Source organism: Gavia stellata, chromosome 2 (assembly GCF_030936135.1).
Source record: "Gavia stellata isolate bGavSte3 chromosome 2, bGavSte3.hap2, whole genome shotgun sequence".
NCBI lineage: Eukaryota > Metazoa > Chordata > Aves > Gaviiformes > Gaviidae > Gavia > Gavia stellata.
The window spans coordinates 8,960,781-8,975,831 of record NC_082595.1 but is presented as its reverse complement, the minus strand read 5'-3'; the positions used below and the strand labels follow the sequence as shown (position 1 = coordinate 8,975,831).

Below are 15,051 nucleotides of genomic sequence, written 5' to 3'. Positions count from 1 at the left end.
TAATGCCACCAGACAAACTCAGTCAGTTTGTTTAGAACTTCCAAGAGGCGATAATTGGATTTTGATTTGATTGGTGCTGCTGGCAGTTGCTAACGTGTTCACATCAAAATGCTGTTCTAGCAATGTTAGACTGCAATCTTCAGGACTGTCCTCATCAGGACAATGCCTTGCATGGCTACCTGCTTTGGCAGCAGTTCAACACTCCAGCATTCTTTTAATCATTATGGTTGTAATTCACATAACTTCATGCTAAAATTTTATTTGTTTTATTGGTACTGTATTACTACCTAGTTTACATCAGAAGACAAAACAAAGAACTGTGGGAGGGAGGGAATTTTGAAAACTACTCCACATCATGGAAGATTAACTACTGTCCTATAAATACATGTCAAAGTCTTCATTATTCTACTGGTGTAAATTTGGAGTCACTGATGATTTTAACTGGATTAACATGGCTTTAGGATGATAGAACCAGGAGATCTGGACTTTATGTTTAATTGAGAATGGAGTTAGATATGTCACAGATAATTTGGGAGCATTTGCTCCAGTAATTGATGTGTATTACTTATCAGCCTAGTCTCTAAACTCAGAACTGTAATGTGTTTTCTCTTTCTTCCTGCTCTAGTTTTTAAGGTAAGCATAGAAAACATTAATTTACATTCATAACCTTTAAGTTTGAGCACAACAACATGTAAAAGTGTTTAGAAAAAAAAGGGAAAATCTGAACAGCAATTAATAAATAACTCAATCGGCATTTGGAGGTTTCATCACACTGAAATAATTGTTGCCTATTGCTGGTGTTTAGCAGTTAAAAGAAACCATGGAAATCAACCGTTTGATTCTCAATTTCATACTGTGCCATACAATCAATTCTTTTTAGTCAGACTGTCTCTAGATTTACTTCTGAGCCATAGTAAAATGAGGAAGCTTTCATTAATCTTTCAGATGCTTCATATTAATGACAAGGCTCTTGCATGAACAATGTAACAGCAATTAAAAAGCCCATTAATCTGCATTACAGCTATTAAAGATGCATGTCATTAAAGGGTATGGAGTTTGATTCATTTTCGCACCCCCCCAAAAAATGGAGCAATTATGGTCTGGCAATGCACTTTGTCATCAAATTAGGTTGGGGTTTTCCAGCAAATGGCTTTGCAGCATTTAGCTCTTCTCCTGTTTTATTATTCATGACTGAAATGTGGAAGTCAAGACCTTTGAAATTACTTTACCTTCTTGTGGAGTGGAGATGTTCAATGCATGCAAGCTCTCAGTACAGCCAGCCAAAGTGCAAGCAGTTAGGGTTACAGCATAGTTTGTGAAGGGGTGCAAGCCTGTCAATATGCCTGCAACAGAAGAAAGCAAGGTGTTATGTATGTACAGTGTACAGACTGATTACATACATACACAGACAGAAGTACAAAATTAAAGTTTTCTGTTACAGGCTTCCACTGGTACAAACGGAAAAGAAATATTATTTTAAGGTTTCATTCCTGTTATGCCATGTCTTAAATTTTGTAAAATAAATTAAGAGTAAATGGTATTTTATTCCAATCTTAATACTAATGATGCAGCTAAGTTTCTTTAGTTATGTTCGCTATAACACAGATACTACTTCAAGACTGAGGTGTATATTTTAATATAACAATGTCAATAAAGGAGGTTTTTTTTTTAGTCCCTGCCTCACAAAGTTTTTTCAGTTATTCATTTTGGTTTTCCAAGGAATTTTCACTGTCTCCCAGAACAAAATTTTTTAAGGCTTCCTCTCCAATGTTGTCCCTATTCATCCATAAACTGAAATCTCTTTTTTGTATGAAACATCCCACTTGTGCTCCATTACTTCAGTGGCAGCATATAGACCATATATTTGCTATACTACTACCGTAACATAACTCAGGTGACACAGCACCCAAAGGTTTACAAGAAAAAAAGACATGTAATCTTATGCTTTTTCAGGTCCTGCTTATGTTAGTGAAGAGAAGTTGCTAGATTCCCATCTATCGACCAGCTCCTTGTTGCTGCAAATGCAACAAATCACTGCTTACCGCTTCAGGAAGTTACACAATTTTTGAACTGCAATATACAGTGGGATTACATGGAAAAAAATGTGGTTTACAATAATTTTCAGAAACATCAGCAGTTTCCCATTACAATGAAGTAATATGGAATGAAAATGCAGTAGTAATTAAAAGAAGGCCAATTCATGTCAAGTTTTATTTCAAACCATGTTCTCACCTCGACTCTCACAGCTTTTAGCAATATCAATGGGGTGTTTCATTAAAAAAAAAAAAAAATTATAGCAAACTATGTTGTTCCAGAACTGTCTGACACTGGGATTTTGCAAAGCAGCTTCAAAAACAACAGTATCTCAGAGGACCATAATTTTTGGCCAAACATCCCATACTACAATAAGACTGCAAACCCCCTCAGCATTACATGTACACAAACAGGTAGAAGAAATTAGTCTTTATTGTTACTCTTCATTGAGTTACTACATAGAATGCAACATAACTTTGGGTTTCATTAAAAAATTTCTTTTTTTTCCCACATAAGCCCTTTATAATCACAAAAAGAGCATGGAGAATTTGATGCTGGAAGTTAACAGTTACGGCATAAATATATCATTTTCTGAGTGGGAAAAGCAAAGTCTGTGAATGTTTATATTGTGTTTACTAATAGGTGTGTTCACATAGAAAATATCAGATTAGCTTTCACTGAATTAGTAATGTTTGTGTCTTTTCTCGTAATTAATCCAAAAACTTCAAAGGTCGGCATTGCAATGATCTTTCTATTTGAATTTTTTGAGATCCAGTTCTACTCATACACACAAAGAGATATTCAGAAGTAATCACATTTACTTTAGAGTAGTGTTGAACTAAAACCAGTTGATCAGAATGGTCTCTCTCTGGTTATAGTTATGATTTTGCAAATCTCCAGTTAACAGTGGTAAGCTGTATTGCCATTTTACTATCTAATGTAAATGCGACAGGAAAGAAAAAGAACATTGTGTCAGCCACCACCCAAGCAAATGTGCCTGTAATCTTCCTGTGATAGAAGGCAAATATTTTTAAAAGCATTCAAAAAACAGAAAATAGGAAATAATGATGTTTTACAGCATTACTATCCCTGTAAAGCAGGAATATTGGAATCTACAGTAAATTCTTCAGCACAGAAATTTCATCAGTCAGAAAACCATCTTTTTTTGGATAAGACTTAGTACAAAGGACTTATTTCCAGATCAGAGATGGTTAAACATGGGAAAGTATAAAAGGTACTATTGGAATTACCTTCAGCAAACACATGCAGAAACCGAATCCTCTCACTCTGACATTTGCAAGTTCTTGGTCAGCAGGAGCATGGTATAGTGTATATGCCACGTCTGTATTCATTCTGCTGTGCTTTAGGAAGCAATTTAGTTTTATTTGTACATTTAGCACTTGTAGCATTCTTTTCTTATGAAGCAGTGAATTAATGCTCCTTGCATTTCCTGATGTAAGACATTCTGTGGGGTCACCAATGGCTTCAGGCACTGAGAGCTGCAGTAGCACATATCCAGAAAGATGCCCGTAGCTGTAAAAGGTTTGCATTGGGCTGTTTGGTTTACTTTTGACAAAGCAGGAAGGTTTTATATAAAGCACCTGCAGTGCAACAGAGTATACACTGCATAGGTAGGTTTGTGAAGGTCAGTGAGAATTTAAAAAAAAAACAAACAACCCAATAAACCCTTTTGCAACAGGAGGTTTATGTTAAAAAAAATTATTCAGCAAAGAGAGCAACTTAAAAAATAATTTGTTCATTTTCTAATTAATGTTTTTCCTTCACATGTACTCTTGCACTATTTTCTTTCAAAGAAACAGATGTGCTGCATAGGTAGGCAATAGAAAATGCACAGATTTTATTTACATACTTCAGCAAACTACTTTTTTCTCAGCTGCCAACCTATCTGTTTGGCCAACATCCACTGTAATCTGTTCTCCTTCATTATGTTAATCTGTGGGCGGAAAGATTTCTGTCATCTTCAAATCGCTTGTACAGCAATGGTAAACACCTTGGCCTGTCTGTAATTGGACAGGTGTCTGCATTGGTGTCACCCGGCTTTTAATTCAATTAAAGAACTGGCTGCTTTGCTCTCATTACCCACTGATTTCCTCTGCACTTTTAGTCAGTCAGTGAAATTTACACTCAGTGCCTGACTATCTTAGAGTACAAAGTCAGCAGTCCCATAGCAAAGATCATCACTGATACACGTGAATTAATTTATAGCACAGCAAAATAAATTTTGCAATAAAAAAATAACCTATGTTCCAATGAAGTTGGTTGACAGTTTTAAAAAACTTTCCCTAACTTCTCAATTATCACACTCTCTGACTGGCATCTCTTGTCTATACCCAATAATTGCTGATCTGAAAAGAGTCCATCAGGCTTTCCAAGATGGGATGCTAACAAAGCAAAATTTGCCCACAACCACAGTTGCATATATTCTATTAATGTTAACAGGAGAGAGGCAGATAAATTGTCACTTTGATCAGGGGATAGAATTAGAGGCATCATCAATATTTAAGAAGAGGGTCAGCCTCCCACATTTGGGATATGAGTGCCATTCATTCAGCCTGCCACTACAGAGCAGCTGAATCCATCTAGACTTAAAATTTACATCATAGACTACGTTCCAAGCCTTAAAATCCACATGGGGAATCGGAGACGGTAAATCATTCTAACACACCACTCCTATCTGCCCACTCAAAGAACCTTTGGAAATAAATTAAAGTTCTAACACAGACATTTTGACACAGTGACCCCATGAAACTGAATAATGTCATTTGTTAAATATGAATGTAAAGTTAACAGTCTAAAAGAGTGATCTGGAATCACACCTAGAACATTAAGCCCACTTTATATGCAAAACCAGTATTTAATTTTCTATACTTTTATTTAAATGATCTTTAATTATTTGCAATATTTAAAGTTGAGGTTTAGAGTTGTGTCAGAGAGAAAACGCTAGGTTCGTTCTTGCAGATAAAGGATAAAAACATTGACATGGACAGTAGAAAAGGGTCAACAATGAATTTATGGTAAAATGGATGCGTGGACTAGTCAGAGTTAGTTGCATCTTTACGTCCACTCCATTCATCATTCTGATACACACTGTATGTAAGAAGATGAAATACCCAGCTTCTTCCTCTCACTTCTCCATAAAACAGACATTCTTTTGTTCCGTACATCTAAAAGGGAGGTCTCGTATATTTGGGTAGCTCAGCCAGATTCCCCAGTATTCTGGCAGATTGAGTGGAAAAGTAGGACTTCTCATCAAGGAAAAAGATTGTTTTACCACTAAGGTATGAGGGCTAATACTCTTTTCACAAACACTGAAAAATAGATTCAAAGGCAATTATAGTATTTTAGCAATTTCGTCATCCAGTTAAAAGACTTCTATGAAAGCAGCTGTTTCACTGTTCCAATCCATCATCCTGCTTTTTCAGAAAGTTTCTTCAAAACACCACCAGGTCTTCACAGAATCAGTACAGTTGGAAAAGACCTGTAAGATCATCGAGTCCAACCTGGGAAAAAAAAAAAAAAAAAAAAAAACCACCACCAAAAAAAAAAAAACCACAAAAAGAAAAACCACAAAACCCACGCCACACAACAACAACAACAAGCCACAACCCACCCAACACCACACAGCACCATGTCCATCAAGCTACATCCCACAATGCCACATCCACACGCTCCTTGAATACCTCCAGTGATGGTGACTCTACCACCTCCCTGGGCAGCCTATTCCAATGTTTCACTACTCTCTCAGTAAAGAACTTTTTCCTAATATCTAGCCTGAACCTCCCCTGGCGCAACTTGAGGCCATTTCCTCTAGTCCTGTCACTAGTCACTTGGGAGAAGAGACCAGCACCCACCTCTCTGCAACCCCCTTTCAGGTAGTTGTAGAGAGCGATAAGGTCTCCCCTCAGCGTCCTCTTCTCCAGGCTAAACAACCCCAGCTCCCTCAGCCGCTCCTCATCAGACTTGTGTTCCAGACCCCTCACCAGCTTCATCGCCCTTCTCTGGACACGCTCCAGCACCTCAGTGTCCTTCTTGTAGTGAGGGGCCCAAAACTGAACACAGTATTCGAGGTGCGGCCTCACCAGAGCCGAGTACAGAGGCATGATCACCTCCCTGCTCCTGCTGGCCACACCATTTCTGATACAAGCCAGGATGCCGTTGGCCTTCTTGGCCACCTGGGCACACTGCTGGCTCATATTCAGCCGGCTGTCGATCAACACCCCCAGGTCCTTTTCTGCGGGGGAACTTTCCAGCCACTCACCCCAAGCCTGTAGCGTTGCCTGGCGTTGTTGTGGCCAAAGTGTAGAACCCGGCACTTGGCCTTATTGAACTTCATCCGGTTGGCCTCAGCCCATCGATCCAGCCTGTCCAGATCCCTCTGCAGAGCCTTCCTACCCTCAAGCAGATCAACACTCCCTCCCAACTTGGTGTCGTCTTCAGACATGAAAAGACACACTTGCTTATGGTAACTTATAGAGCATATTCTGCATAATGAATTGGTTAAACAAATATAAATTCAGGTGAGTTTTTTAATATATTTATTGTAGGAGCCTTCCCATGAAACCCAAACTAAACTCACTCAACACACACACACAACTCGCACAAAAAAGCTATTTAATCTTACAAGATGTAACACAAATACTGAAGTTCTTTTCCTCACTTCCACAAAAATTGCACTCAGCTAAGATGGCGGAAGAGGACAATTTTGCAAGGCTAGTTCAATTTTTATTTTTTTCCACAGGTAAATTTAGCTAATTTTAATCATAACCAGGCACTACTTTCATATGCAACCTGAAAGCTCAGCTCTGCTACTGAATATTAAGACTCCCGAAGTCAAACAAAGCAAAGGGCTTACCCACATAAATTCTATTTGTTTCACTAGCTGAGTGTATTTTTTGCTAAAGGGACTCTTCCTTGCCAGATTTTTTCATTGTTTCCTCCCTAACACTCTGCTTCATAAGGACCTATTTTGAAATACACATTTTGCAAATGAAACAACACTTGACCTTATAGATTTACCTTAATTCTTGTTTAAGCTCTTAAAAAAATTACCAAATCTCCCCTCCCCAAACCTAAAGACTGTTTAGCCAACTTAAATGCCTGAGGTCATACAGCATCTGTCTAACAAAGTCACTTGTGTGTCGAGATGCATCATTGCCACAGTACACTTAATCACAGTCCACTGACCAGAAAAGGAAGTCCTCAACTGACTTTGTGTTTTTGACAGATTGTAGCAAAAACTGTTTAAGTACATACGTCTTCTACATATGCATTTCTGGACTGAAAGCCTGTGCACATCAATCTGTCGCAAACATCTGCATTTTTAAAGCATCTTCTACCATAAGTATAGCATAAGTCATAAAATTTTGAAGAATTATTGAACAAGAGGGCACCTGTTCCAAGTCTTTGGCATATAAGTATAAAAAAAGGTTTACTTTAGTTATTGGATTTCTGTGGCTTGGAAGACCCTTTTTTTCCCCAATGTCCAAATTTGCACCAAGAGTTAATTAACCACAGAGAGTATTGGTTCTGTAATACCTATCACTATGTTACTCTTGATCCTTCCAGATAACTTTGTCATTGTTCATTTTCTGCAGGATGATTAATTTTATAAGTTTGCACAGAGAGAAAGACCGTTAACTTTCTTGCAACCTTTTTTTGAGTATGTCTATAAAAAACATTAATAATCCTTTCCGTACTCACAAACATTAAGAAGTTGATTTCTTTTTATTAATAAAAGTATTGGTATGTAGTAAGAGTTGATGTAATTTTGATAAAATGTTCAGGTTTATTTAATCAGACAATTTACATTTCATATGAATAAATTTATACAACAGCATTGGACTGTAGACAAGATTCATTTAGGTCCAAACTCAATCATGTTAGAACCTTAATATTCCAGAATATGCATATATTGAAAAATACACTGCTAGTCTGCTAAAGCCAGCTAAAGGAAAGGAGATATGAACCTACGTTCTGACATTCTGATTTAGAGTCATTAGGAGCTCAAGCACCACCTGAAAACTCACAGAAACCTAATGGACATAGACAGATCTATTGGCTACTCTGTGTTACATTAGCTGCCTCAGTCAAACAGGGATCTGAGCAGGGACTCAGGTGCAGCCTCTGGTATACTCTCACAGCTCCTCCCACTGAGAGAGGTGGGAGGTATGCGTACATATGGGTGAGAGAGATGAAGAGACCAAATCTCCTTAAGACACCCACAGGGACAAAACAGGCCGACGAGCATTGCAGGCCTAATCGTAACATGGGGATCAGTACATGATACCCCTTCACGTGGGGAAGATGCATACAGCCTTCCACATCTCACACACCATGGCATGGCACTGTAAAGCGCACACCACCGCTCTTCCAGCTGTGGGAAATATTTAGATGTTTTCCGTTATCTATCTGTGCTTCCGACCAAAGTTTACTTCTACAAAATGACAATAAAGAGAAAGAATATAGCTGAAAATGACAATCATCCTTGTATTTAAGCGTGGTTCAAGCACCTGAAGAAGAAGCTCTTGAAAACCGTATTTTCAACGCAAAGTTTCAGCTTTTATTACTTTAAACGTTCTGTCAGATTTTAGTTGTAAATAAATATAAGCTAAATATACCAAACCTGGTTAGTATGTTGTGACCCTTTGCATCTTCATGAAATGTTTTAGAACATTAGAAATTTGTCCCAACTTGGGAGTACAGACTTGGGAGACCTCCTAGTGTTCTGGCCCTACATATATTTACATTAGTTGGTTTGCAATTCTTTTCTACAAGTTTACAAAAATCTCATTAACTGCAGCAGAGGAGTGTTTGGAGCGTAAAGTATTTGTGCAAAGCAAAAGCTTTCAAGTAATCTCAAGTGCATAAAAGTAATATCCAAGTAATTCATTAATGGTTTCACGTGGCAAACTACCTGGCTGTGGTAAATTGCTTACGGGCCCCATGTAGATCAAAGCACCCCAAAGAAGACAGCATTTTCGAAGAGCCACCACAGACAGCAAACCCTCATTTTAGGCTAACCCCGTCTGTGCAGGCACTTCCCAGCCTGTGACGTGGCCATCCTCGGCTCCTGGCCTGTGGAGAGCAGCTGGCCCCCGCTGCCCCCACCTGTTGCCCCAGGCCTTGCGGGGCCCCGAGCAGCACTGTGGGGCCTGGCCCTGGGGCTGCCGCCCGCAGGCCCCGTGACTCCCAAACCCCGCCGGAGGCGGTGGTCAGGGCGCAGAGGCTGCTTCGGCAGCGCCTGCTCGGGCCCGGCAGAGCTCTCCCAGAGAGGGAGAAGCCCTCAGCCGGCAGCGTTTCTCTGAGCACGGGCGTTTGCCAGTCAGGCAGCGAGCTTCCCCGGCCCTGCGGCCCCGCCGGCGAGCCCAGGCCTATCAGTCCCTGGCAGGAGGCCCCATCTCCTCTTCTGAGACACTCCCTAGCTAGAGCGCTTTCAAAGCCGAGGCGCAGCCAAGCCACTTTGATTAACCATATTAAATCATTAAATTAACTTTTCCTGAGATATTCATCTGCCGAGCATAAAAGACTAAAAGGTGAAAAGTAATTATAAACACGTGTCAAGGGAAGGAGGGAACATTCAGGGCATTCAGAGGGGAAGCCGTCGACAACAATTTTCTCGTTATCACGTGTGCAGCCACAACTTCAGCACTTGGCTATTGCGGCAATGACACAGGCAGGATGAACTGCAAAACCCATACAAAATTAAAAGAGGAGTCTGTAATAGGAATACCAAACATTTGTGAATTCTTTTGCAGGATATTTTATTTAAATATTATTTGCAGCTTTTGCTAGCCTTCTTCACTGCCTATAGTTGGGAGCTGGTAAAATTTAGAGACTTGCAGATCTCCTGAATTCTACAATGAGAGCGATCCGAATTATAAAATGTTTTTCTCAACGTGCTTGACAAGAGCAGTGTCAGAGGCACAAATTGTGATCAGTGGCACAAAATCTGATTAGAGGCAAGACAGCTGTGATGTACCCCAGGGGTTGATACTGGGGCCAATACTGTTCAATATCTTCATTAATGACCTTGATGATGGGGGAAGTGTGCACCTTCAGCAAGTTTGCGGATGATACAAAAGGGCCACTAAGATGACAAAAGGACAAAATGTCTTTTATGAGGAGAGGCTGAGAGAGCTGGGACAGATCAGCCCTGAAAAGAGAAGGCTCAGGGTGATCTATCAATGTGTATAAATACCTGATGGCAGGGAACAAAGAAGAAGGAGCTGGACTCTTCTCAGTAGTGCCCAGCAAGAGGCAAGAGTCAATGGGCACAAATTGAAATACATGAAATTCCACCCGAACACAAGAAACCACTTTTTTACTGTGAGAGTGGTCAAACACCAGAACAGGCTTCCCATAGAGGAATATCTCCATCTGTGGAGATATTCAAAACTCGACTGGGCATGGTCCTGGGAAATCTACTCCAGCAGACCTTGCTTGAGCTGGGGGGATGGAATAGATGATCTCAAGAGGTCCCTTCCAACCTCAATGACCCTGCGATTCTGTGATATTCTGGATTCCAAAGGAAAGTGGAAGGAAAAGCTGCTCACAAACCACACTGAAACAGTGTGTTCTAAGGCTTCTTTCGTTTGTTTAAATACTGATTCTAATTTATATTCCAAATTTTGATGGCAGCATAGTAACAGCAAGTGGAATGCACTGGAATACAGAGTAAAGCAACCCAGCCTTTAGGAAAAAAATTATTTGATGTGATGATCCTGTACTTTCTTAATTACTCTGCTGAGTGTGACTGGCTGTATCCAAAGTGTATCAGTGTTATTACATGTTTCTTTGAAGGCAAGATGGGCTAGCACAGTATTCCTTGCACCCAAAAAATTTACATTCTAACTTTATACTCTCATCCAATAATACAGCTCCTGAGCACCATGTTGAAATATACTACCTCATGCAATAAACTCCTGGTTCAACAGTCAGAACCTCATTTTAAGGATTTAAATTTGATGAATATTCCTTTCTTGCATGAAAGTGAAAAAACAGTTTGACATTTTGAAGATTACAAGGGTCAGATTTTGAAGGATTTTGGTTTCTGAGAAGTCAGAAATAGGCATTTGAGACTGTGGGATCATGCTCATTTAAAGACCTACTTTACCTTTAATATTTAGCTCAGCTTTTCTTCTTCTTGACAAGGGTACAACAGGTTCTTCTGAAACTGTCACACACAGGACAGCCTTCTGGGAAATGGGTAATGCTATTAATAATTTTTTGTTACTGTTCTCCAGTTATGATTCAGGGCCCTACTGCACAGAACAGATCGTGGTAATTGTTCAAAAGAATCTACAGTCTAAGTATAAAACAAAACACAACAGATGGGTGTAAAAAAGTGCAAGGAAAAAAACAAGATAGAGGGGGTTGTCAATGCACTCAGATACCTTTGCAAGCAGCAAATTAAGTGGTGCCTCGGCTTAATAGTGAATGAAAATTTGAAGGAGGGAGTGGAAAAATACCAGTTTCTTCATCAGCAATCCTACTGAGAGCTGTGGTGCTTTCCTCTCTCCTGTTGCATCAGCAAGCCTGGCTGTTGGGCTTACTGTAGCATGTTCTCATGGAATTCAACAAAGGAATTTCTAAAGAAATTTCCCTGAAATTAGGAAGAAAATAAGCAAGATTTCCCTTCTCAGCAAGCTCAAAGTAAGCGAAGACAGCATCTTCTGGTGGGGTTCTGTGTTTATGTTAACTTTTGATTAACCAGAAATTCAGCAGGGAAAGCCACACCTTTTCTTGGGAATCCCAAATTTGTGGGTAACCATTTCCCAATGTCCACAGGGTAGTCCATCTGTGTAGGCTTCTCTGAAATCAATGGGCTGAAGGTAAAATATTTTCAAGATCAGTGACTTAATTTTTCACTTGTCTCAGCTCTGACCTCACCATGAGGACATGAATTACATATTTCATACAATGCCAAAACTGGATAATACATAACTAAACTATTGGGCAGCAGTTGTAAGTAACAAAAAGAAGCACTCCTTACACACACACAAAACTGAATTGGAAAACTTACTGCGATAGCAAGTTACAGAATCCAAAATCATAAACACATTAAAAAAATAAAATTCTACCACAGATCATTAAGCATGATGGTCCAGATGCAACTTTCAGCTAAGGAATTCCACAAACTACCAGCTGCATTTGTATTAACAGGAAGACTCACTCTATGCTTAGCACATTTCTTACATTTTCTTCTTAAGCATCTACAATCTGACATTGTCAGAGAGGTCAATGTTTGAATACAGCCATTCTTAAGTTCGTAGGGTCATTTTTTTTTGCAGTATTCAACAGCTATCTGGTATAATAGACTGAACAACCAGGATCCATTTACTATCTCCATTTTATATAAAGGAATGTCTTATTCTTCTGCCTCCTGAAAGCTGCATGCAGATGACCTCTTACCTGTCTAGCCTGGTGTAGACTTTTCCATGACTCTGACACATAATCATGGCACAATGCCAAAAAATTTAAACAAAATTTTGGTTCTGACCGTCAGCTGCGAATAAACTATCTAATCCAGATGCTTCTAATATGGTCTTTAATTTCTACTAACATAATTTGTATTGCTTTACATCATAGATAAAGAGTATTCAAATCAACAATTTCATCAAAGAAATCACAGTAAGAATAGAAAGCCCACGGAGTTTTGATATTGTAAGCACATTATTCACATATAGTCAAAAAATTTCAAACTGAAGAAAATAAAATACATGCATGTTTGCTGTTGAAAACATATACATACGTTATGGCAGAGAAAGAATACAAAACATATATATTTATGTGAAAACACTAAGCACATATTACCTGGGCTTCAGGAAAGCAGAAATTATACACTGCCTGAGGATTAAGGCACTTTCTAAGATGGTGATATTGCCCAAAATTGAGCCAAACCAAGCCTCAGCTTTGAGCATTATGTCATTAGCACTTTTTAAATTGTTACGAATATATATGATTAATTTTAGAGAGTATATAAACAAATCTCTTGGTCACAGTTTGTTACAATGAAAGTAAGATTTTGTACTATTGCCCCATTTAGTCATAACATAATTCAGACTGTTGTCAGTAACATGCTCCCTTCCCAGGCAACTTTGTAGCAGCCAGCAAAGGCTTTCTCTTAATAGAGAGCAGAAAGCCAGATCCACACTGTCCTGACAGGAAGAGAGGTCCCAAAATGTTCTCTATGTAGCAAAGAGACCAGTGTTTCTTCCTAAAAACATCTGCCTCCTGTGGGTAAAAAGACCTAGACTCCAGAAAGCATCACAAGTACAACGGTTCCTATAGCTCCTGTCCACAACCCCCAGCTCAACAGTGACCAAACCCCGTAAACTCAAGGCCCCAAATTCCTTCATTCCATAATAACCCACCTCCATATCCCAGTGGTTTCAAGCAAAGCATCAGATTAACATAAATGTATGCCTGTTCCCACCTAAATCAGTTAGGTTTATGTGATCAACATTAGGCAAGTATATCAAGTGCTTTCATACATCAGGTCAAATAGTATCTTATAGGTCCCCCATGTAGAGTTCATTCAGGTGAACTGGATGAAACAACAGGGAAGGAAAAAAAAAATCACATATACTAAGCAAAAACAAACAAATGAAAACAGCATTCTCACCTGAAGCATCAATAGGTTGGGAAGGAATACCTTAAATAAAACTGTATTTGAGCTGTATCTTAATTTCTATTGTTCTTTGAAGTGAGTACATTGCTATGTATGTGGATGCTGGCACCAAATACTACCATTCCAAACATTATATATGCTGTGTATACACAAAAATAGACAAGTAATACTTTACAGCTCAACAAAAGGAGGTATAAGCATCCCGTGTTATTAGATGTGCCTAAAAAATGGTACTTTACATTTACCTGTGAGCATACTAGTGTCAGCAAGCTCAGCGCTAGTGATGGGTACATTGGGACCATCCTCTTCATATGCTTTCAAAATGTACTTCTCAATTACACCTATGACCCCAGCAGGTTTGTCCCAGGTGACCTCAATGCTGTAACCATTTATACTGTGAACTCTTGAGGGAGTCGGCACATTTTGTGGAACTGTAGAAGGATAAAATAGAAAATAGAGAAAATGGCAGTTCTAAGGAGACTATTGCCCCTATTCTTCACTTTTAATGGCTGCAGTAAATCAGACTCAACCATTAGCATAAATACAATTTATTAGAGTTGTAACTTTTCAGCATTGATTTAATATGACTGCACATCTTGAGCTATTCAGTTTAAGCTATATTTCAAAACCGTCAAAATTCCATCTACATAACATTCCTTCTTGTCTTGTTGCGATTTTCCAAAAACATTTAATGTATCAAACATATTTAAGCATTACTCACAAAGGGAGGAGGTGGATTGTATGTAGCTAACAAGTTCAGGCATTATAATCATACAACTGAATAAAGAAAGACAGTATTGCAACAGAGAAGGGTTTGCTATTTATCTGTTGGATATCTAAGCCACAGAATGCCACAACTATGAAATATTTCTAAAGATGTGGATTCTCATTTACAAAAGTACTTCAAAAAGTTTAAGCTCTTCCATTTATTTTCATATTTCCACAGTGCCGTACAACTGTCTTAAGGCAAAGCAGAGATTTGTAAGGCCTTTTTGCAAAATCCTTTGCTTCTGATCATTCCATATTACAAAAAGAAAAAGAAAAAAAAGGAAAATGAAGATGTTTAAAAGAACTGGGAAAACCAAGCTCATTTATGCATACAGTTGCTAATAAAAAAAATTAAAATAATCTCATTTCCCATAACCTTTAACTATTTTTAACTATTTATTAGATATTACTATACCAAGTAAGGTCTGGTCAGTAACAACTTCATCACAGATGACTGCACAAGGGATGCAGAGGAAAGGCCCAAGGAACACTATGGCAGGATGATGGATGATGAGTTTGCTGTAAATGCATGTGGACTCCCTAGCCCGGTTGACGATCATTTGCTTTTCTCACCATCAAACAATCTCTCTTTTTTTTTG

The 15,051-nt window shown here is 38.9% G+C and overlaps 1 protein-coding gene across 1 annotated transcript in view; it reads right to left on the bottom strand.

Moving 5' to 3' along the window:
- USH2A (usherin) overlaps positions 1 to 15,051 on the bottom strand; it is a 388,501-nt gene that overhangs the window by 214,230 nt on the left and 159,220 nt on the right. The window contains exons 30-31 of the mRNA XM_059835821.1: positions 13,930 to 14,115; positions 1,230 to 1,343 (exon numbers count right to left, since the gene is read on the bottom strand). Coding sequence (XP_059691804.1) covers positions 1,230 to 1,343; positions 13,930 to 14,115 — 300 coding nt within the window. The remainder of the gene's footprint in view (positions 1 to 1,229; positions 1,344 to 13,929; positions 14,116 to 15,051) is intronic.